The following is a 27418-nucleotide window of genomic DNA, read 5'->3' on the forward strand; positions in this document are numbered from 1 at the left end:
TTTTTCAAAGTGCGACACCTTTTTAAATTCCCACCAGAAGTATGCAAGGGTTCCACTTTCTCCACATGCTCAGCAACACTTGTTTATTCCTTTATTATTTTTTTTTAATTTTAGCCATCCTAGCTGGTGTGAAGTGGTTATCTCATTGAGGTTTTTTTTGGTCTGCTCTGCGAGGCTTGTGGGATTTTAGTTCCCTGACCAGGGATTGAACCTGGGCCACAGCAGTGAAAGCGCCTAACCCCTGGACCATCAGGGAGTTCCCTCATTGAGGTTTTGATTTGCAGTTCCCTGATGGCTAATGATGTTGAGCATCTTTGCATGTGTTTTTTGGCAATTTGTATATTTTCTTTGAAGAAATGTCTATTCACATTTTTTTGCCCATTTATAATTTTTTACCCATTTTTAAGGGACTAGATACAAGTCCCTTATCACATATGTGATTAGAAATATTTTTTTCATTCTGTGGATTATCTATATCTCTAGTAGGATTTTTTATTTTACAATCTCTTTTGTCTGAGATTGGTATAGCCGTTCCGTCTTCTTCTGGTTCCTGTTTGCATGATACTTCTATACCATTCTTTTATCTTCAATCTGTTTGTGTCTTTGAGTTTCAAGTGTGTCTTTTTTAGACACCATATATTTGGGTCTTTTTTTTTTAATTCGGAGGGAGAACAGTCTCTCCCACTTAGTTGAAGTGTTTAATCCGTCCATATTTAATGTTGTTATTGATAGAGTTGGATTTATGTCATTTCACTTTTTTTCTATGTTTTATGTCTTTGTTCTTTTATTTCTTTACTACTTCCTTTTGCATTAAATGAGTATTTTCTAGGGTAACATTTCAATTCCTTTAATGATTTTTTCACTATATGTTTTTGAGGTGTTCTCTTACTAGCTGCTCTAGGGCTTACCATATACATCTTGACTCACAGGAGTGACTACAGATTTATACTAACTTGATTCCAGTGAGGTATAAAAATGTTACTCCTGCTGAGCTCTAGTCCCTCCTCCCCCTTTTTGTGCTATTTATAACATATGTTATAAACTCAATATATGTTATAATTATTACCTTATATGATTTTATGTCTTTTATAAAGCTGAGAAGAGGAATAGGAACAAGTGTTTGTTTATAATTTGTTAAAATTAACCTGATTTTCCATTTCTGGTTCTGTTCATTTGTTCCTGTGGGTTTGAGTTACTCTCTAATATAAGTTTCTTACTGTAGTTCAGCTTTGTTCCCATCCACCTTCCTTATGATGCTATTGTCAAATATCTTACTTTTCTATATGTTATAGTACCAACGGTACAATTATACACATATTGTTTTGTACAATTGCTTTTAAAATCAGTTAAGAGAAGAAAGAATACACACGTGTATTTGAGAAGCCTCTGATGTCACGCCCTGGGGCCTCAGCCTTGGACGTTGCACAGTCACCCTGGGATGACAGTGGTCTTCCTAGTGTTCTCCTTGTCTCTTTCCCTGATGCCTCTGTTAAGGTGTTTTATCTCTGTTGGTTTCACATCCAGCTCTTAGGCTCCACTAATTGCTGACTGTTTGCTGTATTGTTTTCAGCAGTGCCCCAGGGCATAAATTGCTCCATAGTTTGATTTATTAAATTTAGTCCCCTTTGCAGCAGCAGTTTTTGAGGCCAATCTTTGAGGTTTGTTCTGACCCCAGGAGTGCTCTTCTTCACTGTCTCTTTTCCTGTTTCTCTCTGGTAAACCAGCTGGCCTACGGTTTAGCTTGTTGCCCTCATGGAACTACTAGCCTCCTCTTAAATGCTTCCACCAAAATCTCCATTGTTTTCAAGATTTCCCCTAGGCTTGAACTTCCCTCTGTTCCAGATGTAGTCCAGGTTGCTGAGGAGCTCTCTGTTCTATGGCCTGCCCTCCTGAGCCCCTTTGTGCCACTGCTCTGGAGCTGCGGGCAGGGACGGTGGCTCATTTCTCTTTGAGTGACACCTCTGCTTTATGAGCAGCGCGCGCTGGTCAGGAGCTAGGTCCTAGTTCTGGTCTTCTCTAGGTAGATGATTAAGTTTTGGACTCATTAACAGGGAATTTTAAGACCTGTGAGCTGCCCTAGTGATAGTTCTGTGTAGGGAGATGGTCACTGCTGTAGATGAGTCCTTCACCTGCCGTGTTTTCATCCTAGAAATTCTTTCTTCACTTGGCAGACTCTTGCTCACAGGTAGAGAGTAAGTACTCTGTCTATGGGGCTGGCTGCCTAGACGAACTGATTTGGACATGCTGCTTTGCTTCTCAGGCTCGAAGTGAGGCGTTTTATACTGAAAGGACCTAATTCTTGTCATGGAGTACAAAAAGTAGTTTTCCCTTGTACCTGGCTACAGTTTCTACCTGAGGAACCAGCCAGTGTTCCTGTGCTCAGAGGCAGAAAGAGAAACCAAAAAAGTTCTCTTTTGAAGAGTTCAAATGATGTCCCGACCTGCTTTACGGGCTCCATGCAGCAGCTCACTGTGTTGTGGTTTTGTCAATATAATGGGCCAAACTAATTTAATTATGTTCAAGAAAATCCATTTTTGCTTTTGTTGTTGTAAACCATTTGAAGTAAAAACCAGTCAACATACTAACTTGGGAACTTTAAGTAAACATATCAATGCATAAAATCCATTTTTACTCTGTTGGTGACCGTAAAATAAAATCGTTTAAACACCCCAAAAAGTGGGTTATTCTTTGAGAGATTTGATGAGAATATAAATAAATATAGATTGCTTTGATATGCAGAATAGCAAGTCAGTTCTTTTTAGTAACATCTTTAGAAAAACAGCACATAATTGCAGATGGTGAGATGGCATAGGACTTAGTAAATTATTCTATATGTTTGTTTCTATTACTGTTTTCAATCATTCAGGTAGATACCAGATTTTCAGAAAATAATACTATCTAGATAAAATAAAACAGGAGTAATTTGTCACCTATCTTTTGTATAATACAATATAAAGCCAGCATTTAATCATCTTTGTTTTTCAAAATATCAGTAATTCCATATGATATAAACATGGGATTTTTAGCTGAAATTTTACTGATGTTATATTTTAGAAAACAGCATTATCTAATAATGTTTATTAAGTGCCAGTTGATCTCAGCTCTTCTAAACTATTTGAAGAACAGGCTGTAACCATAGCTCCAGTAGTCTCATCACAATTCTGGGGCATTGACTAAATTGTTTTCCAAATTTTATTAAGGACTTTCAAACATAAAGGAAAACTGAGAGAATAGTATACTGACCACCTGGTACCCATCATCTAGATTCAACAGTGTTTCGTTTTCTGTGTTTGCTTTATCTTTTTTTGTGTGTTGAATCATTTTAACTTAGATTATGCATCATGACATTTTACTCCTAAAGTCTTTAGCGTACGTCTCTGAAAAAATAAGATGTGCTTCTTCAAAATGCAGTGTCATTATCACATGTAAGAAAACTGATGATTTGTAAATATCATCTAATATCTGTCCCATTAAAAAAAAATCAGTATCCAGTCTAGGTTCGTAGATTATATTTAGCTGTATATTAGTTTATATTTTTCAAATTGTATAACAGCTTCTATCTTTCAACTATTTTTTGTGATATTGACTTATTTTTTCAACTTTTTATTTTGAAACTTCTGAAATTTATGAACAGAAAAGTTGAAAAAATACAGTGAACACCCGCATACTGTTCACAATGGTTCACTGGTTGTTAATAACTTTTGTGAAATTTGCTTTGTCATCTTTTCTTTACTGGAACCATTTGAAAGTAAGTTGTGGGTATTATAACACTTCACCTGTAAGTACTAAGCATGCATCTCCTAAAATAAGTATATTCTCATGTAACCACAATGTTTATCATTCCTAAAAAATTAACAGAAATTTTATAACATCATAATCCATATTCAGATGTTCCCAATTATACCCAAAATACCTAGAAAGCTTTTTTTAAAAAAATACTAGATCCAGTCAAGGTTCCTGCACTGAATGAAGTATTATATTTATGCTATGTTTATAATATGGCTGTTATGTTTCCTAAGTCTTTTTAAATTTTTTTATTCCTCATGACTGATATTTTACAAGAGTGTAGGCCAATTGTTTTTAGAACGTCCTTTATTCAGTATTTGTTTCTAGTGATCAGATTCAGCATACATGTTTTTAGGTGTAGGTGATATGTACTTTCTAAAAAAACCCTTTTACTGAAGTGTAGTTTCATACAGGAAAATACACATAGGTGTTCAGATAGGTGAATTTTCCTAAACTGGACTCACCCTTGTTAAGTGGCTCTCATCACGAAATTGACTACTGCCAGCCCCTCAGAGCCCCCTCTTGTCCTTTTCCTGTCACTGCCAGTACTTTCTTGACTTGTAAGACTGCAGATAAGTTTTGCCTGTTTTGTACTTTAAGTTGAATCACATGTGTGTACTCTTTTGCTTGTGGTTTCATTTGCTCAACATTATATTGAGTGCAATTCATCTGTATTTTTGTGTGTTGTAGATTGTTCAGTCTCACAGCCGTATACTGTTCTAGTTATGAATATACCATAATTTATCCATTTCTACTGTTAATGGGAATGTGAGCAGCTCCTGGTTTGGGGCTACTATGAATAGTGCTGCATGTGTACCTCCTTTAACATGTCTTTTGGTAAACATATGGGCACATTTCTGTTGGGTATACACCTAGGATAGAATTGCTGTCATTAGGTGTGCAGATGTTCAACTTTTAGATATTGCCAGTTTTTTCTAGGGGTTATGCCAGTTTTTTTTGTCCTGCTGTATCATATCAGACAGCACATAATGTCAGGTTGCCCTTTATTTGTGATGCTAGGTCTGCTCACTTAGATGGATGGCAGCCATCAGATCTTTTTATTGTTAAGTGCCATTTTCACCTTTGTAATTAGATCTTTCCATTGTAAAGGCACATTACTCACTATTTAAAAAGTGAGCTGTGGGGGGCTTCCCTGGTGGCGCAGTGGTTGAGAACCTGCCTGCTAATGCAGGGGACACGGGTTCGAGCCCTGGTCTGGGAAGATCCCACATGCCGTGGAGCAACTGGGCCCCGTGAACCACAACTACTGAGCCTGCGCATCTGTAGCCTGTGCGCTGCAACAAGAGAGGCCGTGATAGTGAGAGGCCTGCGCACCGTGATGAAGAGTGGCCCCCACTTGCCGCAACTGGAGAAAGCCCTCGCACGGAAACTAAGACCCAACACAGCCAAAAATAAATAAATAAATAAATAAATAAATTAAGGAGCCAGATTTAAAAAAAAAAAAAAAATTGAGCTGTGGGATGATACTGATATTTTTGAGAGATTTTGAAAAATCTCTGTCCCAATCACCTATCGTCCAATCATTTGGACGATAAACGTCCTTTGGTGTTTCTTGCCTGAACCAGTTATGGGAAGGTGGGAGGGGCTGCACAATGGTGATTTATCTGATTGTTTTATTTTCTTCTACATTTATTTTCTGAAATTGCGTATCTTCTGTAAAAAAGAGCTTTATCTTCATTTACCTCCCATTCCCCCCCCCCCGCATCATTTTTCCTTCTGGTATCACTGTGGGCTCATGGATTTAAAAAGTTTTCGATTATAATCCATTGCTATCTTTTTTTTTTTTTTTTTAATGCTTAAATTGTACCAAATTTGGCCAGTAGGATTCCCCTCAAGGGAGTCTTTAAGTATTTATTCCCTTTTTATCTGGTTCAATAAGATGTTCCAGACTAATGTGTTTTTCTTCTTCCGGATTTGGAATCAGCCTTTCTCCAATGAGTCCTAGTTACTTTTAGTGGAGAATGGTATTTTTGTGCCTAAATCAGTATGCTAGTTATGCTCTTTAGGTACATGACAGTGGCTTTTGAAAGTCCAGGCCAGTTATCTTAAAGAATGTCCCACATTCTGTATTTGTCCGAATCTTTCCTCCTGGTCTAATTTAGCTTCTTTGTTGCGCAGATTTCCTGTAGACTGAAAATTAAGTCTAAACCTTGATTCAGGTTAAACAATTTTGACAAATACGCTTCATAGGTGATTTTGTGTACATCGTATTATGTCAGAAGTTATATAATGATGGGTTGTCCCAATATTGATGCTAATTTCAAACACTAGGTTAAGGAGGTAACGTCTAGATATCTTCATTTTAAGGATAAGATTTTCCCTGTGTTTAGCAAGTTATCTGTAGGAGAGTTACTTCTGCACAGATGAATGTCCCTTTCGTCAACAGCCTTTCATCTCGTGGTTTTAGTATCCACTGATGATCTTTGGATCAGTCATTTCACTAGTGGTTGTGGAACAGTGGTTTGTTCAGCTTTTCTTTTTCTTTTTTATACATTTATTAATAGCTATTCTTTGTTTAAAAAAAAAAGGCAGGGGGAGGTTTTCCTAATCAACTGAGGATGAACTAGTTTCTCCTAAGAAGGTGAGGTAAGTGCTGAATTCTTTCTCCTTAATTACAGATTTTAGAGTAAGGACTTGGTGACAAATTAGTATCCCTCTCCTTTTTTTTTTAAAAACTACCACTGCAAAACTCATGAATTTTTTGCTTCAGTACATTATAATCACAGTCATTCTTTTTGACACTCAAATTGTCCCAAATTTGGCCAGTGCCAAATCCTTCAAGATATCCCCTCTGTCCTTTTGGTGGTAGGCACCTTTTAGTCTTGGGAGTCTTGCTTTCTGGAACAGAAAAGATACCCCAGTGTCATTCTCATCTTGTGCATTTCCCAACCCTGTCTTAGAACCTGCCAGCCGTTTTTTCAGGAAGCCTTTGTTCTTTTTTTTTTTTTTTTGCGGTACGCGGGCCTCTCACTGTTGTGGCCTCTCCCGTTGCGGAGCACAGGCTCCGGACGCGCAGGCTCAGCGGCCACGGCTCACGGGCCCAGCTGCTCTGCGGCATGTGGGATCTTCCCGGACCGGGGCATGAACCCGTGTCCCCTGCATCGGCAGGCGGACTCTCAACCACTGCGCCACCAGGGAAGCCCACCTTGGTTCTTTTTAATGGAGATTGAATTTAGAGACCAAGAAGAGTTGGGTAGTATGAGTTTATGTTGCTATTACCAATTCAGATTTAACATTGTGAAGTTGTCTTAACTTTTCTGATTTTATATTTGTTTCTTTTTTTGTTTCTTGATCACAGCGTATTTACAAACTTGCTTTATATTATGATATACATAAAGTAGATTCAACGTTACAAAATTGATAGCAGTACTTCTGACAACTGATGAGTGAAGTTTATGATCCTTTTGTGATTCTTTTTTGTCCCTAGAATGTATCCCACTCAGATGTTCCATCAGAGTACTGTGTTCAGAAGTCATGTGGAATAATTTCTTTCTATGATATGACTTACGTTCATTTATTTCAGTTTGTTTTCAATTTTGGAGTTGGCTTCTTAATTTAATTTTAGTTTTTAATAGGTGATACATTTACATAGTTCCAAAGACAAAACTACAGAAAGAGAGATTCACTTAGAGAAGTCCCCTTTGCATATCCCCTCTACCCTGTCCCCTGCCCTCTGGTAATAACCATTTTGATTAGTGTCTGGTCTTTTTTTTTTCTTAAATAAAAAAAAAAAATTTATTTTTGGCTGCGTTGGGTCTTCGGTGATGCACGAGGGCTTTCTCTAGTTGCGGCGAGCGGGGGCTACTCTTTGTTGCGGTGCGCGGGCTTCTCATCTCGGTGGTTTCTTTTGTTGCAGAGCACGGGTTCTAGGTCCACGGTCTCAGTAATTGTGGCTCACGGGCTGTAGAGCACAGGCTCAGTAGTTGTGGCGCACGGGCTTAGTTGCTCCACGGCATGTGGGATCTTCCTGGACCAGGGCTCGAACCCGCATCCCCCTGCACTGGCAGGCGGATTCCTAACCACTGCGCCACCAGGGAAGCCCCTAGTGTCTGGTTTATCCTTCTAGAGTTTTGTTTATTTTTCCAAAAATAAACAAATACATATGAATAAGCTTAGTTTTCCTCCTTTCTTTCACCAAGAAGAACATTCTGCGTACACTCTTTGGCACCTTTCTTTAAAAATGTATCCTAGGGATTCCTCTCATATGATATCATAGAGATCGCCCTCATTCTTTGTTTTTTCAACCACATATTTTTTCTTGAGTGGACATACGATAGTTTATTCAAGCAATCTCCTATTAAGATTGGCTTGTTTCTAATCTTTTGCCGTTATAGGTAGTATAATTTTGTCATTTTGCATTTGCTTGATCTGACATAGTGCATCAAAAGACAAAAGCTCATGGAATTTTGCTAGATATTGCCACATTTCCTCCACAGTTGTACTATTCTGTGCTCCAGAGTATGAGAGTGTCTTTCTCCACAGCACTCCCAAAAGAGTGTGGTATCAAACTTTTGTGGTTTCTTTTGTTTGTTTTTGTATCCTTGATTAATTTTTAAAGTATTGAAAAGATGTTAGGAAGAGTGTCTTATTTTGGATAACTTCTGTGATCATAGGCTGAAATGTGTATAAAGAATTTTGTTTTGTAGTTTACTTTATATAGTTTAATGAAACAGGTGAGAGACTGTTGCTGATGGTAACACAGAAGTGGAAGGGAGTAAGCAAAAGGGTTCTAAGGGGTGATGGAGATGACGTACTGTCATTATCCCTAATAACCAGGAATATTATTAACAACGTAAATTATGAGGCTTAAAAATGATCTAAGAGTATGCTTAATGACTCATAACATTTTTCTCAATGAGAATATGAATCTTCCTTCTTAAATTTAGTGACTGAATCCAGGTTATTGCCTTAATAAAATATTTAAGCAGCGAGAAATTAGACCCTATCTGGTCTATAAGAAGTCTGCTTGCACTAAAGAGGCAAGCTTACATGCCCCTTTTCCTCCTCATTGTAGGATAAACATGTTATGTGATTTTGTGTGTATATCTGTGCGTATCATATCATAGTTGCACTGTTTTAGAATGAAAGGAAATTTGATTTAAATTTTAGAGAAATATATATTCCTATCTCTCCTTTTTATGTGAGGTTGAGTCTTTTACCTGAAACATAGTTAGGGGGTATAGAAAGTAAACCTGGCTTGAGTGATGTGCTCATCAGTTACTGTGTGGCAGTGTGTTGGACGTATCTAGTGTCATGCAGGGAGGGCCCTCTGGTGGCATCATTGTTACGTACCCCCTCTTCATTGCCGACCACCCCTGTGGCTAGGGTGAGGGCCTGGGTAGCAGCTCCCATGGGCTGTGACTCCTCTGACTTTATTCTTCTTCCATTGTGTTGACAAGAACCCTTCTTGAACTGTTTGTTCTGTGGCTTTGTTATCTGCAGTGGACACCTGCCTACTTTTAGTAAGTCCCTGTTATAGGTCTGTACTACAAAGGATTTCCTTTTGTGAGCATGCCGTTCTCTATCTAATTAAACAGCGGAGGTTCTCAGGCTCCATGGTCACCCGCGTTCCATGTTTTCATTTTCCCTTCTACTATGTCACACATTCACAAGTTAGTGACAAGAAAACATAATCATGGGAGATGAAAATAGTTTATCACCTGCTAGATGTCTTTGTCAACACTAGAGCCACTTTTCTGTCATAGATTACAGAGCCCATCATCTTAGTTTCTGTTCAGATTGTTTAAAGCACAGCAGTCTTTGAATCCATGGATGAAGATAGTGGAAATGTTATCCTAGGCGACAAGTACTCAATTGAATAACGCCAGACAGTTATTCTCTGTTTGTTTGTAGATAATCGTAACATTGACAATGTTACTTACCATTTACTGTTTTTTAAAGAAATCTTTAAAAGGCTTCTTTAAAAGAAAAAGATGAACAAACTTTGTTTTTAGAGTAGTTTTAGGTTAAAAGGCTCTTTTGAAAAGAAGTTCACATATTATTTGAAAGACATATCACTAGGATTAATAAATCTGAATTATATATTTTTACTTTAATTTTATAAAAAAAATTTTAAATTGAAAATTTCAAGCATTCATAGGGTGGAGATAATCGTGCAGTGAACCCCGTATGCCCATCGCTCAGCTTCAGCCCTGTCAGTACTTAGCCTTATTTCCCCTTGCCACTTTTTGTTTGTTGTTCCTGAAATTATGCTCTTTTACCTATACATACTTTAAATTTTTTTTGCTTATTCCATCAGGTGATCTTGTATAAATTTAAAAATTACAGTGATTGAGGTCATTTCAGGCTACTGTGCTTTCCCAGAAAGCACTGTTTTCTAAACAGGTTCAGAGAATTTACTGTGAGAGATTCACATATCAGGAGACCTCTGCTTCTGAGGGATCTTTATTTTGGGGAAAGTTATCTTATATTCAGGCATAAATGATTAGACAGTAAGTGTGGTAAAGAAAAGTTTGCCGTGGGTCCCTTCTGACCCCATGGAGCAATGAAAGGAGGTGGTAGAATACCGGGCTGTTGTTTCACTCCAGCCACCAGGTGGTGCTGTAGATCTGGAACAGGTTTGTTTCTTCATCCAGGCTCAGTCCTATCCCAGTGTGGGATGTGTGTTCACAGCCTATGAAGTATGGATAATGCTTTTCTTCTGCCATTTATAAGAATTAGTTTGCATTGAGGCATTGAATACGATAATTACAAGTGATTCTTTGCTTGTTAAAGATTTAAGTATTTTCTGGAACTTAACCTAGAGAAGCTTTCAGATTCATTTTTCCTTCTTAATAGCCTTACTCTATGTATATGAAAATATTGAATAACAACTTATATTTAGAAAATTATTCACTGTATCATGCTGACCTCTTCCTTCAATTATGCAAAGAAACCAGACAACCATGTATAGGATAGGCATGTACTATTTTATAAATACTTGTCATAATTAACAGAATTTGAATGATGGCTAGGTGTGAGCATTTTGAAATGTTTAAAATATTTTTTAAGCCTATTTTCTTGAGTAAAGTAGAGGGCCTAGGCAATATTTGTACAGTTCAATCAAAAAAACCACTTTTTATGAGCAGCTCCTAAGTCAGGGCACTTTTGTATTGTAGTCTGTCTTAAGGTATGTTGCATGACATTTGTTACTAATAGTAGTTAAATTACCAAGATTTTAAAATCATTTACTTAAATAAATTTAGAGGAGAGGCCACAGTTTTATCCTCATGATAATGTTAATTCTGAGGGAGATGCAAAGGGGTAGAGTTAATCTAACGCTGGGGACATTTTTTCTTAAAGTTTCTTTTGGTTAATAATCTCCAAAACTTGTCTCAGATCATAAAATCATAGCATCATACAACATTAGAGACGGAAGGACCTTCGTGATTGTGTAGATGGTATAGATTCACTTCTCTTACTTAGAGAATTAATTTGTTTAAGATAATATGGGTGGTTAGTGGCAGATCAATGATTCCAAATTTAAGTGCTTTTTACACTAGACCATGGTATTGCCATTTGAAAACGTAAAAGTGGGCCTGAATAGTTAACATAGAATAACTGACATCAGTGAATGAAATGTTCAGCATAAGCAAATCTTCCAAATAATTGAAACATTTTTATTGTTAAAATGTTATGTCCAAATGTATTGTGTTCTTCCCTGCCTTCTCACACAGAATACTGAGCAGGACTTGTCTTGATAATGACTTGCATATTCCCTCAGGAGTGTCCTGCTCTTACAGTACTTCTGCACATGCCCTCAGACTACTGCTTTTTTCTGTGAAGTTACTCTTTTCATCTTTCTTTGCTCTTCTTTTTGCTGTCAGTTTTTACTGTGTTAGTTTGTCTAGTTTTGGCATTCTTGCCTTTTCCAATTTGTGGTTTCTTAATGTGTTGGTTAAAATATTTATTGAGCATATACTCTGTGCCTGGTAGTGTCCGAGCGGCATTTGCTACAGTTAGCAAATGAGTGGATAAATCAGATGAAGATCCTGTGCTCTTGTGGAGCTCACATTCCCGGGTGGGAGGGAGTGGCCAGAGATAGTCATTAAAGGGTAAGCACCCTGGGGGCTTCCCTGGTGGCGCAGTGGTTGGGAGTCCGCCTGCCGATGTGGGGGGCGCGGGTTCGTGACGCGGTCCCGGAAGATCCCACATGCTGCGGAGCGGCTGAGCCCGTGGGCTGTGGCCGCTGAGCCTGCGTGTCCTGAGCCTGTGCTCCGCAATGGGAGAGGCCACAACAGTGAGAGGCCTGTGTACTGCAAAAAAAAAAAAAAAGTAAGCACCCTGAATGAGCTAATTACCCATAGTGTTAAGTGTTAAGGAAGAGAAGAGCAGGTGTAAAGGGAGGAGCGGCTGTATTAGTTACTGGTTTGGAAACTAGATCACCAAGTTTATTGTTTGTAAAGTAATAGTCAAGGGGAAAATGGCAAAGGGAGGTGGAGGGATTCTTTTGCATGTTGGGGACATAAGCATTAGGACATGCCTTTTTGAGTCCTCATTTTAACCTTTATTGCTTTCTTCTGGGATTTGAATGTCTGAAATTCTAGAGTAGTTTGATCATTGACCTCTAGTTAAGGTATAACAATATAACAGTAACCATTATAGTTAATATGTACATATTTATATTGTCTTCTGGAAGCTGAGGAATGAGACAGTGAAGCAGGATGTTCGGTGTCAAATGGAACGTGTGGCATGAAGTGGACGTTGATACTTGATTAACCAGCTGCAGAAGGAGTGATGAGCCCTGTGATAAGTGATCTGGTTTGAACAGTGTGAAGATGACACCAGTACTAGTAGACAGCGCTTGTGTGTTTATAATTCTAGACATTTTGGGTAAGAATATTGATGACAGGAAGGCTGAGTAGCAAGCATCACGTGTGACGTGTGGACTCTGATCAGGCACTCTTGCCTTAACTCTTATCTTTTCCACTTATTACCTGTGCAGCTTTGAGCAGGTTCCTGCTCCCTCTGCTTTCCACTCTTCAGGTTCCTCATTTGTAAACTTGGGGGGAACGTCACATGGGGTTTGTTGTGAGGGTTAAGTCAAGGTAAAGGTGCTTGGCTAAATAATCTTTGAGTAAACTTGAGATGGTAGGATGGGGATGATGATAAACCATTAGGAAGCATCAGAGACACCAAGGTCAAGGGCAAACAAGTGATACTTCTGGTCCATCCGGCCAACATTTGCAAATTAAATTATAGTTTTCTTTGTTGTTTGTTTTTCCATTTAATTCTTATATCTGTTTGAATGAAAAGATCTTATATGTTTTAAATTTTAATATTAAATTAGAATTAGTTCTTTCAAAGGAAAAAAGTAATAATACTCAAAACCGTTCAGTTTGGTTCATCAACATGTGATTTTAGTCTTTAAAATACTATTATACCACATAAAATCTATAAAACGTGTCATTTGGTGAAGCTATATATGTATATTTCTTAATTGCTTTACTTAGAACTGGAAACAAAGGAACTATGGATGTTCCTGTGCCTTAACTCTGGTGATGGTGCTTCTTGCTTATTCTGTGACTAGATCTCTCCTTTTGAAAAATTAACTATATTGTATTAAACTACCATAATCTATGGTATACTTTGTGCTCGTAAACCAACTTATAAACTACTCTGTCAGAGTCAGAAGGAATACACAATTCCGAGTGCCAGGAACGGAGTAGATGGCTAGTGAACGTTCACTGAATAAGTGGGCAACTGAGTTGACTATTTTTAAGAAACAGCTGGATGGAAGCAACCTAAATGCCCATCGACAGACGAATGGATAAAGAAGATGTGGTACATATATACAATGGAATATTACTCAGCCATAAAAAGGAACAAAATTGAGTCATTTGTTGAGACATGGATGGATCTAGAGACTGTCATACAGAGTGAAGTAAGTCAGAAAGAGAAAAACAAATATCGTATATTAACGCATGTATGTGGAACCTAGAAAAATGGTACAGATGAACCGGTTTGCAGGGCAGAAGTTGAGACACAGATGTAGAGAACAAACATATGGACACCAAGGGGGGAAAACCGCGGTGGGGTGGGGCTGGTGGTGTGCTGAATTGGGTGATTGGTATTGACGTGTATACACTGATGTGTATAAAATTGATGACTAATAAGAACCTGCAGTATAAACAAACAAACAAAAGAAACAGCTTGAGGGCTTCCTTGGTGGTGCAGTGGATAAGAATCCACCTGCCAATGCAGGGGACACGGGTTCGAGCCCTGGTCTGGAAAGATCCCACATGCTGTGGAGCAACTAAGCCCGTGCACCACAACTACTGAGCCTGCACTCTAGAACCCACGCGCCACAACTACTGAAGCCCGCTCACCTAGAGCCCCTGCTCCGCAACAAGAGAAGCCCACGCACTGCAACAAAGAGTAGCCCCCGCTCACTGAAACTAGAAAAAGCCCACGTGCAGCAACAAAGACCCAACGCAGCCAAAAATAAATAAAATTAAATACATTTTAAAAAAAGAAAAAAAAAAAAGAAACGGAGAGAGAACTCAATTTTTGCCAAATGGAAAACTGCAAGAAAGAAAATAGTGTTCTTGAAACTTGTGACGTGAAGCCAAAGGAAAATTCGTATGATGTCAAAGCTCTTGACAGTGGTCCTAAAAGCTGAGAGAGAGTGTTGAGAAATTGACCCCTATGAGTAAGCACATTTTAGTGAGTGCAAAGCTCGTATGATAGGGATCATCTTGTTGTGAGCACCACTGCCGTTTGTCTTTAGCTTTTGTATTTTAGGTCTGCTTTTTCCATTAAGCCTGAGGAGCCTCAAGTTTTATGACCTCCTGGTAATGACTTGACAAGTGAACAATGCCACCTATTGAGGACTGGCCTAAACAAGGAAAGTTTGTGTTTTTGCCATGGAAATTCATATGATATGCCAAATAAGTTTAGCTAACTGCTTGCATGATTAAAAAGGAGTTGATTTGCTTCTAGTCAGTAGTTAATTATAAAAGTAAATATATACAGTATATATGTGATTTTTAAAATCCAGAATATGTAAATGTGTAAAAAAAATGGGATAAATTTGTGTAGGTCTGTAAATATTGTCTGTAAAATAACATACATGTTGGCTTTTCTGTGACAGTCATTCTAGAAATAGCTCAAAGTTTTACACTTGGAATGGCTCCCATGTTTCTTTCTCCTGGGCTGTGGAGGAATGTGATTCTTCTATTCAACCAATCATATAAATATTTAATTCCTTGCATGTTCCAATCACTGTGGTAGGTCCTGGGGATGCATAGATGAATAAGACATGGTCCTCTGCACATTTTAAAAAATGAAAAACTTCTTTTCATAAGTTTGCATTAATGTTTAAAATGTTAAAATCCCAGTAATATTAAAGAGTAATGGAAATATATGTTACGTGGCATGATGTAGAGGTATTTGATCTTGCTTGGGATCAGTTGGTCTGATAAGTATGCAAGCAGTACCTATAACCATTATTAATGTGTTAATATAATCAAGTATTTTCAATAATAATTAAATCACTGATAATATATTCAATTTCTTAGTACTTTGACTAGAGAGCTTTTAAAATAAATTTTGTTTTGACTGTGCTCTCCTGCTAAGAGACTTTATTTCTAAGTTTTGTGGTATTTTCTGCTTATCCCTAATTCATGTCATTCAGATTTTTGGAAGACACCCAGTTTTTCAAGGTCAATTTGGATTCTTTTACCAACTTAGTGCCATTTAAGTGATACCTAGTTTTGTCCTCAGTAACCTTTTGAGTAGTTGCTCCTACAAATAGTATATTACTTGTGTTAATAGATACAGAGCCACTGTTTATAAAATATACAGTTATTATAGTGAACACATGAGGTAGGTGTTAGTGAGTGACTTAATTATAGCCCCAATCCCTATTGCTGTTAGAAATTGGGGAGAGCATTGCAAGGAGTAAAAGAATATGCACTGAAGTAGCTCACTAATTAGGATGTGCATTAGCAAACTGGATTCAGCACTATGAGAAAACATTGACAGCTCGCTCTGTGTGTTAGCGTTACGGACTTTTGTGATTCTGGGCTGATGTTAATCTTTAAAGAGGCATTTGTTACAGTTCCTTCCATGGTGTGGGCTTGAGCATTAGTCCCTTCACCAATCCAAAGTGCTAAATATTGCAAGGATCCCCTTGAGGGATATCATTGGGTAGGGACCGTGACTTTTAAAGGGGGGAAAAGAGCCATTGATTCATTGATAGTTTATATTAGATTTTTCTGACACTGTAAACAGCCATACTGAGTATTTTCAGTGAGCATTTCTATTAAGTATAGATTGGGGAAAATGATTCAGAGTTGGCAGGGGCCAGTGTTTCTTAGAATGAGTTTTGTGGAATATTGGTTCTGTGGAATGTTAATAAATGTTACATGAAATTAAAAACCAACCAACCAACAAACAGATCTCTTTGGTTATGAAATTTTGGAAAGCACTAGGTTAAATGAAATTGAAGGGTTTTTTTGTTTTTCTAACTATATTGGGATATAGTTATGTAATGTTGTGTACCTTTAAGGTGTACAACATATTCATTTGATATAGGTATGTTGCAATATTGTTACCACCATAGAGTTAGCCAGCACTTCCATCATGTCACATAATTGCCATTTCTCTTTTGTGGTGAGAACATTCAAGACCTACTCTCTCTTAACAACTTTCAAGTATATAGTACAGTATTGTTCTCTGTAATCACAATGCTGTGCTTTAGATCCCCAGAACTTATTCATCTTCTATGGTTTTTTGTTTGACTGCGGGAATTCTCAGGGCCTGTAATTTGTCAGTATACCTTGTACTTCTCTAAGATGAAGGGGAAGTGAGACATCAATAGTATGCAGCATTTCCCAAACTTATTGGGCCATGGAATCATTTTTTAGAGAGTGTTTTGGGAACTTGACGTGCCACAGGATACCACTGGTGAAAGTGATTAGGCTGAAATCATTTTGTAGATAGAATACTAAGACCTAAATAATTTAAGTACTCAAGTAGCTAGAGCTGGTGAGATTCCAGACTGATTCTTAGATCACTGTTCTTTCCATCAGCAAAAGAGGAGGTTTAATGGCTCAGAAGACACAGTTTAAATATGTTAGAATGTAAATTAGGTTTTCATTGTCATCTTTTAAGATTTATTGAAGCTTAATGTCCTGTCCAAGGTTCTGGGTCTTACCAAAAAGCTAGTACAAGCGGTCATTTCTTTCAGCTGCATTGCTAACAAATGGAATAGGGAATAGATGTAAAAATGAATTTACAGAATTACCTGAATCAGCACTTGTTACTAAAATTAGGATAAACAGGGTCTTAGTTTTGACTTGCTATTAAGTACAGATTTAATTTTCATCCTGTTGATGACTTTTTAAATGGGGTGGGGAGAGAGTTTAACTTAATGTAATTTAGACTCATAATTAAAGCTTCCAAAATCTAGATAGAAAATTGGGAGATTGGGATTGACATATATATACTACTGATACTATATATAAAGTAGATAACTAGTGAGAACCTACTGTATAGCACAGGGAACTCTAGTCAGTGCTCTGTGCTGACCTAAATGAGAAGGAAATCCATAAAAGAGGGGACATGTATACATATAGCTGATTCACTTTGCTGTACAGTATAAACTAACACAGTATTGTAAAGCAACTATACTCCAATAAAAACAAAAACCTTAATATTTTACATTGAGGTATGATTTAGGTTGATCATTATAAATAAAATAAAATTTTAAATAAATTATTAGATTATAGACTAATGTAGTCAAACTTGTCATCTAACAATTTGTAAGAAAGTACATGTTCTAGGGTGAAAGGCTAAGGGAACAGGACCAGCAGAAGTATTTTGTTAATGCAGGGAAATTCTGGATAATCCATATGAGCAGTTATAAGACTTAGAATTCCACTTTGACAAATAGGTATACCTCACTGATGTTCTTTAGTTTAGGGGAAAAAATTGTGGCTTATCTTGAAAAAATGCTATTGAGTGTTCCTTCTTTATATAGGAATTTAACATGGTTCCTTATTAAATAGAAAAGGCATTTCAGGAAGATATTAGCTTAAATTACTTATGTATTGAATATTTTATATTACAAAGATAAATGGTTGATTATAGTTTTACTGGGATATTTTGACAAAATTGGTAGTGTGTATTCTTCTCTCCTGTTTATTCCCCCACCCCACCCTGCCCCCAGTAACTGGCATGGTTAATAACAAGTCTTGGAAAAAGAATTTACTGATTATAACTGACAGGAGGTTTAACTAAAATTTTATGTTCTTGGAAAACTGTTTAGAAAATTTTGGTAAGCATTAGGTACTTCTCTGAAAGGAAAGAGAAGGTATTAGGAGACAGGCTACTGATGATGAATAGAATAATGGTACTGGGGGGGTGAGTAAGAACGCTGCAAGAGAAGCAAGGTCAGTAAGTGGCTACATAGCAATAGCATTGATCTGTGTGTATCCCTTTTCTCTTTTTATTTTTTATTAATTTTTTAAAATAAATAAATTTATTTATTTATTTATGGCTGCGCTGGGTCTTTGCTGCTGCATGCGGGCTTTCTGTAGCTGTGGTGAGCGGACGCTACTCTTTGTTGTGCTGCATGCGGGCTTCTCGTTGCGGTGGCTTCTCTTGTTGCAGAGCACGAGCTCTAGGCACGCAGGCTTCAGTAATTGTGGCTCATGGGCTCAGAGTGCAGGCTCAGTAGTTGTGGCGCACGGGCTTAGTTGCTTCGCGGCATGTGGGATCTTCCCGGCCCAGGGCTCGAACCCGTGTCCCCTGCATTGGCAGGTGGATTCTTAACCACTGCACCACCAGGGAAGCCCCTCTTTTTATTTCTTTTTCTTCCAGTTTTATTGAAAAATAATTGACATACAGCACTGTATAAGTTTAAGGTGTACAGCATAATGATTTGACTGATAGCATCATGAAATGATGATCTTAATAAGCTTAGTGACCATCCATCATCTCATAAAGATACAAAATTAAACAAATAGAAAAAAATTTTTTCCTTGCAGTTCTTTACTCTATTGAAAACTTTCATATATAGCATACAGCAGTGTTAATTGTGTTTATCATGTTGTGCATTACAACTCTAGTACTTACTTATCTTATAACTGGAAGTTTGTGCTTTTTAACTGCCTTCATCCAGTTTCCCTTCCCCCCACCTCTGCCTCTGGTAACCACAAATCTGATCTCTTTTCCTATGAGTTTGCTTGTTTGTTTTTGAAGTATAATTGACCTACAATACTGTGTTAGTTCCTGTTAACACAACATGTGATTTGATATTTTTATGCATTTCAAAATGACCACCATGATAATTCTAGTTATGGTCTGTCACCATACAAAGGTGTTACACTGTTACTGACCGTATTCCACACATTGTACATTTCATGACTGTGACTCATTTATTTTGCAGCTGGAAGTTTGTACCTCCCTCACCTATTTCTCTCCTCCCTCCATGCTCCTCCCCTCTGGCAACCAACTGTTTGTTCTCTGTATCTGTAAGTTTTTCTGTTTATGTTTGTTCATTTGTTTTTTAGGTGCCACATATAAGTGAAATCATACTGTATTTGTCTTTCTCTGACTTCTTTCACTTATCATAATACCCTCTACGTCCATCCATTTGTTGCAGATGGCAAGATTTCATTTTATTTTAATTAAGGCTGCATAGCTTGTGGGATCTTAGTTTGAAAGATGGAAAGGGATTGAAAGATTTCATTTTTTTTTTGACTGAGTAATATTCCATTGTGTGGGGACTTCCCTGGCGGTACAGTGGTTAAGATTTCGTGTTTCTACTGTAGGGGGCGCAGGTTCGATCCTTGGTCAGGGAGCTAAGATTCCACATGCTGCATGGTGCGGCCAAAAAAAAAAAAGAAAAAATTCCATCGTGTGTGTATGTATGTGTATGTGTGTGTGTACCACATTGCCCTATCTGTTCATCTGTTAATGGGCATTTAGGTTGCTTCCATATCTTGGCTATTGTAAATAATGCTGCAGTGAACATATGGGTGCATATATCTTTTTGAATTAGTGTTTTCTTATGATAAATACCCAGGGGTGGAATTGCTAGATTGGATGGTACTTCTATTTTTAATTGTTTGAGGAATCTCCATACTATTTTCCATAGTCACTGCCCCAGTTTATATTCCCACCAACAGTGCACATGGGTTCCCTTTTTGCCACATCCTTGCCAGCACTTGTTGTTTGTTGTATTTTTTATAATAGTCATTTCAGGTGTGAGATGATATCTCATTGTGGTTTTGATTTGCACTTCCCTGATGATTAGTGATGTTGAGCATCTTTTCATGTGCCTGTTGTCCATCTATATGTCTTCTTTGGAAAAATGTCATTTCAGGTCCTCTGCCCATTTCTTAATCAGGGTATTTCTTTTTTTGATGTTGAATTGTATATTTTGGGTTGCAACCCTGTGTCAGATATATTGTTTGCAGGTATCTTCTCCCGTTCAGTAGGTGGCCTTTTTGCTTTGTTGATAGTTTCCTTCTCTGTGCAAAAAGCTTCTTAGTTTGATGTAGTCCTATTTGTTTATTTTTGCTTTTATTTCCCTTGCCTGAGGAGACATATATAAAAATATATTACTAAGATTGATGTCAAAGAGTGGACTGCCTGTGTTTTCTTCCAAAAGTTTTGTGGTTTCAGATCTTACATCTAAATTTAAGTCTTTACATAGAGAAGAGACTTGTGGTTGCCGGGGCAAGGGTCGCAGTGGGAGTGGGAAGGACTGGCAGTGTGGGATTAGCAGTTGCAAACTGGTATATAGAGGATGGATAAACAGCAGGGTCCTACTGTATGGCACAGGGAACTGTATTCAGTATCCTGTGATAAACCATAATGGAAAAGAATATGAAAAAGAATATATATATGTATAACTGAATCACTGCTATACAGCAGAAATTAATACAACATTGTAAATCAACTATACTTCATAAAATATTTTAAAAAATAAATTTAAGTCTTTAATCCATTTAACATTTATTTTTGTGCATGATGTGAGAGAGTAGTCCAGTTTGGTTTTTTTACACGTAGCTGTCCAGTTTTCCCAACACAGTTTATTGAGGAGGCTGTCTTTTCCCCATTGTATATTCTTGCCTTCTTGCCTCCTTTGTTGTAGCTTTATCTTTAATTTTTGCCATTTTAAGTATGGTGTGTCTTTGTGTTTTTTTCTTTTTTTTGCGGTACGGGGGCCTCTCACTGCTGTGGCCCCTCCTGTTGCGGAGCACAGGCTCCAGATGCACAGGCTCAGCGGCCATGGCTCACGGGCCCAGCTGCTCCGCGGCATGTGGGATCTTCCCGGACTGGGGCACAAACCCGTGTACCCTGCATCGGCAGGCAGACTCTCAACCACTGCGCCACCAGGGAAGCCCAAAGTATGGTGTGTCTTTGTATGGCCTTCTTTGGGTTGATCCCGTTTGGGCTGTCTGTGCTTCCTGGACTTGGATGTCTGATTCCTTTTCCAGGTTAGGGAAGTTTTCAGCTATTATGTACTGACGTATGTTCTCTCTCTCTCTCTCCCTCTCTCCCCCCCGCCTTTCTGGGACCCCTACAAATGAGAATGTTAGTACATGTGATGCTGTTACAGAGGTCTCTTAAACTGTCCTCATTACTTTTTTTTCCTGTTTACCTTTCGTGACTTCCACTGTTTATCTTCCAACTTGCCCATCTCTTCCTCTGTATCATCTAATCTACTGTTGATTCCTTATAGTGTATTACTGTGCTTATTTTTAAAAATATTTATTTATTTGGCTGCTCCGGGTCTTAGTTGCGACACGTGGGATCTTCCTTGCAGCATGCAGGATCTTTAGTTTTGGCAAGTGAGCTCTTTTAGTTGTGGCGTGCGGACTCTTAGTTGGGGCATGCAGGATCTAGTTCCCTGACCAGGGATTGAACCCCGGGCCCCTTGCATTGGCAGCAATGGAGTCTTATGCACTGGACCACCAGGGAAGTCCCATAGTGTATTATTTATTTCAGTTATTGTACACTTCACCTCTGTTTGGTTCTTTTTTATATTTTCTCTTTGTTAAATACATCTAACTCCTCACTCTGTTCATCCATTCTTCTCCCGAGTTCTTTGAGTGTCTTTATGATCATTACCTTGTCTTTGAGTGTCTTTATGATCATTACCTTGAACTCTTTATCAGATAGATTGCTTATCTCTACTTCACTTAATTCTTCTTCTGGGGTTTTATCTTGTTCCTTTGTTTGGAACATATTCCTCTGTCACCTGATTTGCTGTTTTTATTTCTATGTATTTGGCAGGTTGGTTACATTTTCCTCCTCCTCCAGATACAGCAAGAGAGACACCCTTACAAAATATTTCCATTACTAATGTAAATGTTTTCTTGCAAAGGGGCAACTCATACCGTGGTTTTCAGAGTTTTCCCGAATTCTGCTGTTTCTTAGAAAATAACCAGCTTAAGATAATATTCCAAAGAGACACATTTTGGCGTGGCAAATTTTGTTCCCCTACATTATAGCAGCCTTTATTTTTTTTAGAGAAGTTTTAGATTCACAGCAGAATTGAGCCATTTTTGATACTGATCGAACATCACGGTGGTATTTGTTAACAGGTGTCTATTTCTGTTATCAATTTCAGTATATATACAAAATGTATTTTGCAATTATATTTGCTGTTTTATGATTATTGTTTTTCAAAGTATTACTTACCTTCTTTTCGACTGAATATAATATGCGTCATTTCATTATGAAAAAATTTACTAAGTAATTAACTGAAGGGAAAATAGCAATGGGTTTTTCTGGTCCACCAAACTAGACAAAGCATTTTTCAGCCTTTTTCATGTCCTGTGAATAGGATAGTGAATGTGTGCCTTGTGATTTGTTATTCTGTTTTACTGCTTTGCTGATTGAGAACTGTATTTATATATTTCATGTTTTGGCAGCTTCAAACAGGAAAAGAATTTTTAGGTCTGTTTTGAAAAAAACTGTGACAGGAATGTTACCTATGTTCATGACAAAGATGTATGTAAATTATTGGAGCTTCAAGAAGACAGTAGTTTTCTTGGAGAGTGTATGCTACTCTATCATTATTTAAAGTGACTTCTGTCAGATGACAAATTAATCAGTCCAGTCAATCTAGGAAAGAAATGGAAAATTTTATTCAAGATAAATTGAGGATTATAACCTGGGAACAGCCTCTCAGAAAGCTCCAAGAACTGTTCTGCCCCTTAGAAGTCAAAGCACAATTACAGAAGTTGTTTGACACAGGGGCCTGTACATTAAATGATGTATCTGCAAGTACAAAGTGATGGGTTGTGTGACCCCTTACAAGATCAAGATGGAATGTTATCTCTTTTAAGGAGTTGTCTTATTGGTGCTGGGAGAATGTTACGCTTTATTGTTGAGGAGGTTTGGTGGATGCATAACGCAGATACACAGTGTACATTAGAGGGGAGAGGGGAGGCCAAAGGACAGAGAAAAATTTTTTATGTTTAAAATTTTCTTATCTTGCCATAAAATAGGAATTTTATTTCACACTTCCATCATAATTGATGCATTAAGTACGACTGAACCAGAAGTACTTCTGAATTCTAATGTAGTATGTATAATATAGTTAACATGCACATACTGGAGAAAAGCACGGAAACCCTACAGTAGCAAATTTCTCATTTTAAAATAAAAATGCGCCATGCCTCATTTTTCTCCACTATTAAAACTGGGTAGTCTTTCAAGTATTACTTTTTATTCTTGGGAGGAAGGGCAGAGATTGTTTTGTGTTAGGCTAATGTAAAAAGAATCCAAGACCACAAAGGTTGCGCTTTAAATTTCAATAGAATTATGTGCTTCATACCAGCATTATGAAATTTTAAAATTTGGTGTATCTTGCACTTTCAGAAATTTCTCCTCTAACAGTTAAATATAATTGAATTGCATATTAATATCATTTAAATTAAGAAAAAAAATCTTACAGTGCCTTTATTTTAGTATACCCTGTCATCTAAGGCCTAGATGATACTTACTAGTTAATTATGTGGCTTTGGTATGCACTAGTAGTCTTTTAGGAAAATATTTGTTTTAGTTTTGGGGGGAGGAAGTGTCTGATATATTTTTTAAACTTTATTATGAAAACTTTAAACATTCACAAAGTAGAGAGAATTGTATAATGAGTCCTCATATATTCATCTCCTGTCCTCACTAGTTTAATATAATGACTCTTCTTGTTTTATCTGTGCATTCCCCACCATTACTTTCCTCCCAACCCCCCAGTGATTTTGAAGGAAATCCCAGACATCATGTAATTTCATTGAGAAATATTTCAATGTGTACCTCTAAAAGAGAATCAAATTATTTGTATTCCCAGTGAGTACTAGCTAGCTTTGTTGTGGAGAGGAAGTTCAAGAGTGCTTGGAAACAGACCTGCCATTGCATTTTATTGTAGTTAATTTGTATTCAGTAAGATCCAGAGTTTATATTACTTGGGGTTTTTTTTATTATTACAATACATCTCAAAGGATTTGAAGTGTTGACTTTGTAAATAACATCTAAGAAAACATTATGAATTACCATCATGAATATGTATGAAGTAATGGGACCGTCCTCATTTCAAAGCTAATCTACGATTTGCTTTGTCATTTTGCATGGCTCCTCCCCAGCTCCAAAATTAGTTTCTTTATTTAAATGCTGAGAAACAGTCCGCATGTAACACTTATTTTCAGATGAAATTTATAAGGCTCTATTTGTGTCAGAGAAAGAGCAGAGAGGAAAAAATAGGCACGTGGGGCTGAAAAAAAGAGGAGGGGACAGGGCAGTGTAAGCCTCACAGCCCTGGGCACCAGAGAGATAACGTCCCCTTCCCTTCCCTCTCACCCACCCGACCTCCTCTCTTGGTCTTGGCTTTTTATTTTATTTATTTTTATTTTTTATTATTTTTTTTTTGCGGTACGCGGGCCTCTCACTGTTGTGGCCTCTCCCGCTGCGGAGCACAGGCTCCGGACGCGCAGGCTCAGCGGCCATGGCTCACGGGCCCAGCCGCTCCGCGGCATGTGGGATCTTCCCGGACCGGGGCACGAACCCGTGTCCCCTGCGTCGGCAGGTGGACTCTCAACCACTGTGCCACCAGGGAAGCCCGGTCTTGGCTTTTTAATTTCTCTCTTTTCTGGGTGTCCCCGTTGGTTTATATCTTTTTCTCCTCTTGGCATTTACCTAACTTTGCCTGTGGCATTTATGATTAGGAAGATTGCCGATTCCTCCCTTGGAGAATGTTTTATTATATAGGGGTTGTGAGATAAAACTTTAAACGCAAAATATTTTAGGATGCATTTGTTGTGCTTTGTTTGTTTTATACAGATTTTGAAAAATGTTTACTTAAGCTCTTTCACATAGTTGGGTACCTACTATGGGCCAGATTGAACTTTTCTGTAGTCTGTGAATGAACGATACAATGTATGAAACGTTAACTATATATAGACATTTAGGTTCGCTTTATGTGCTCTTTTTGAAAAATTTTGTAATAATTTTTCCTTTTTTTGTGTGTTCTCTTTTGCTGCTCATTTATTGGATGAAACTGATTTTACTCAAACGTGACTCTGCAGTTCACAAGATTCCTTTGCAGCTCACCTTTGGAGGTAAGATGACTCAATGACCTTGAAATTAGAATTGCTATTGGTATCTTTTGTGGGGCATTTGATAATTTAAGACTGATCATTTTGTCATGATGTATTCTTTAATACCAGTAGTGAGATGAATGCAGACTTGACTTTATAAGAATTCCTGTAAGTTACAGAGCTGTTCCTGTAAGTTACAGAGCTTTGTGAGGGCAGTGATGTTCACAGCAGGTCATTGCCTTCATTTTAATAGGTAGAATGAAGTCAGTCCATTTTAAAGAGCCTTGTTGTATCTCCTTACTCCCATGCGGGTCTCACATTGGCCTTATCCTCTGTGAACTGCCCTGGCGTTAAAGGAGAGCTGGAGAAGCCTGGGCAGAGGCTGTCATCAAGGAGGTTTCAGTTAGTTTGAGAGAACTTTTTAAAATCCATGAATTGATTAGGGAAGAGCAAAGGACTTCCCTTGTATTGAGCTTCGTCATAACACAGGCATGATTCTAGGTGCCAGATTCACTTTCTCATCTAATTCTCATAATGGTTCTGCAATTTAGAACTGAAAATCCAGTGATAACTTGTGAGATAAAGAAAACTCTTAGATAATCAGGGAACCAGTTATCAGTATGAGCTGTGGTTGATAAGGAGTTACTTGGAGAAGATGGACGAGGCTTTGGGAAAGGAGTCGGAAAGGGGAAGCAGCTGGGTGTGTGGAGGGACATTGGACTTGGTACCAAACCTGGGGTTAAGATCAGGTCCTCACTTACTAGCCATGTGACACTGGGCAGTCGCAGCTTCCCTGAGCCTCAGCTTTCTCATCTTTAAAATGCAAATAATTTCTACCTCTCAAATGAAGCAGTGGGCGGGGAGCGGTTTATAAAGCGCTATCCACATCTTACTAATATTTTGTATTCTTCTCTCAGGCTATGCTTCAGGCTATGATAAGACTCTCTCCCTGCCTTTCATTTGTCCTTCCTTTGGCCTCTATTGTTTACTTCACCCTGTGTTCCCTTCCCCACTCCCAACCTCTTCAAATCATATCCCGCTTCAGGGTGAGCCTAGATGCTGTGTCCTCTGTGATGCCCTCTCTGACCGCTCCACATAGAGGCAGTTGTTCCCTTTTCTGCTTCCATAATATTGCATTCTGTGCTTATTGAAGCTACTATTGTTATGTGGTGTGGCCCAGCCTCCTGGTGGCCTCCTTGAGACCTCGTGGTGGCCAGTTTGAATGATTTCCAGGGGAAATTGAGCAGACCAGAGAGGGTAGTACCATCTAGGCTTGGTTACATTTTCTAAATGTCCAGGACCAAAGGGTAAACAAAGCCTGGAAAGATCCTGGGTTTTGAAATGAGAGATCCTTGGGTGACCCATGAGTAAGTAATTTCATCTTTCAGTTAATCTAAAAAATGGAGGTAATAATAATACTTAACTTACAGGGTTATTAAGATGAAATGAGATAATGTGTGGTAAACGCTGAGTACAATGCCTATCACAGAATTTTAAATAGTTTGGTGTAAAAACAATAAAAATTATAACTACTATAAGAAACTTGAAGACAATGTAAACTATATAGTCTACTCTTTAATCGATAACGCACTTTCTAAGTATAGAATGGGAAGTATCACAAAGGAAAGGATGGAAAAATTAGATCTGATTTTGTAAAAAAATCCATGATTTGGTTCATGAAGACATAATGTAGTTAAGAGGCAATTTGGGAAAGTGTAACAAAAAGATTATTATACTTAATATAATCTCTTAGAAACTTTTTAAATGTAGTGTTTTCTTTTGCATAATATTTGGTTGGATTTTATCAGATAGTTGATCAGCTGAAATACAAATGGTAATATGTTTTTTAAAGTTTAATCTTATAAGTAATAAAAGGAATGCAATTTAAAATAGCAGTTATATACACTTTTTTAACTATCAAGATATCTTTTTTATTTTTAAGTGAATGCTTGGGAAGATGTGATGAGATGGGATGTTTTTAAACTTCATCCTTTATAGAAATCAGTTTGGTCATATACATTAAAGATCTTATAGAAATGCATACCTTGTGGTTGAGT

The 27418-nt window shown here is 37.8% G+C and overlaps 1 protein-coding gene across 6 annotated transcripts in view; it reads left to right on the plus strand.

The window, feature by feature from the left end:
- The window catches only part of ATE1 (arginyltransferase 1), a 163849-nt gene that overhangs the window by 23255 nt on the left and 113176 nt on the right, over positions 1 to 27418 (plus strand). For all 6 annotated transcript variants that reach the window (XM_081221003.1, XM_081221005.1, XM_081221004.1 and 3 more), the window contains one exon: positions 25350 to 25382. In XM_081221003.1, the coding sequence (XP_081077129.1) occupies positions 25350 to 25382 (33 nt within the window). The remainder of the gene's footprint in view (positions 1 to 25349; positions 25383 to 27418) is intronic.

Source organism: Mesoplodon bidens (genome assembly GCF_964165515.1).
Source record: "Mesoplodon bidens genome assembly, chromosome: 1".
Taxonomy (NCBI): Eukaryota; Metazoa; Chordata; class Mammalia; order Artiodactyla; family Ziphiidae; genus Mesoplodon; species Mesoplodon bidens.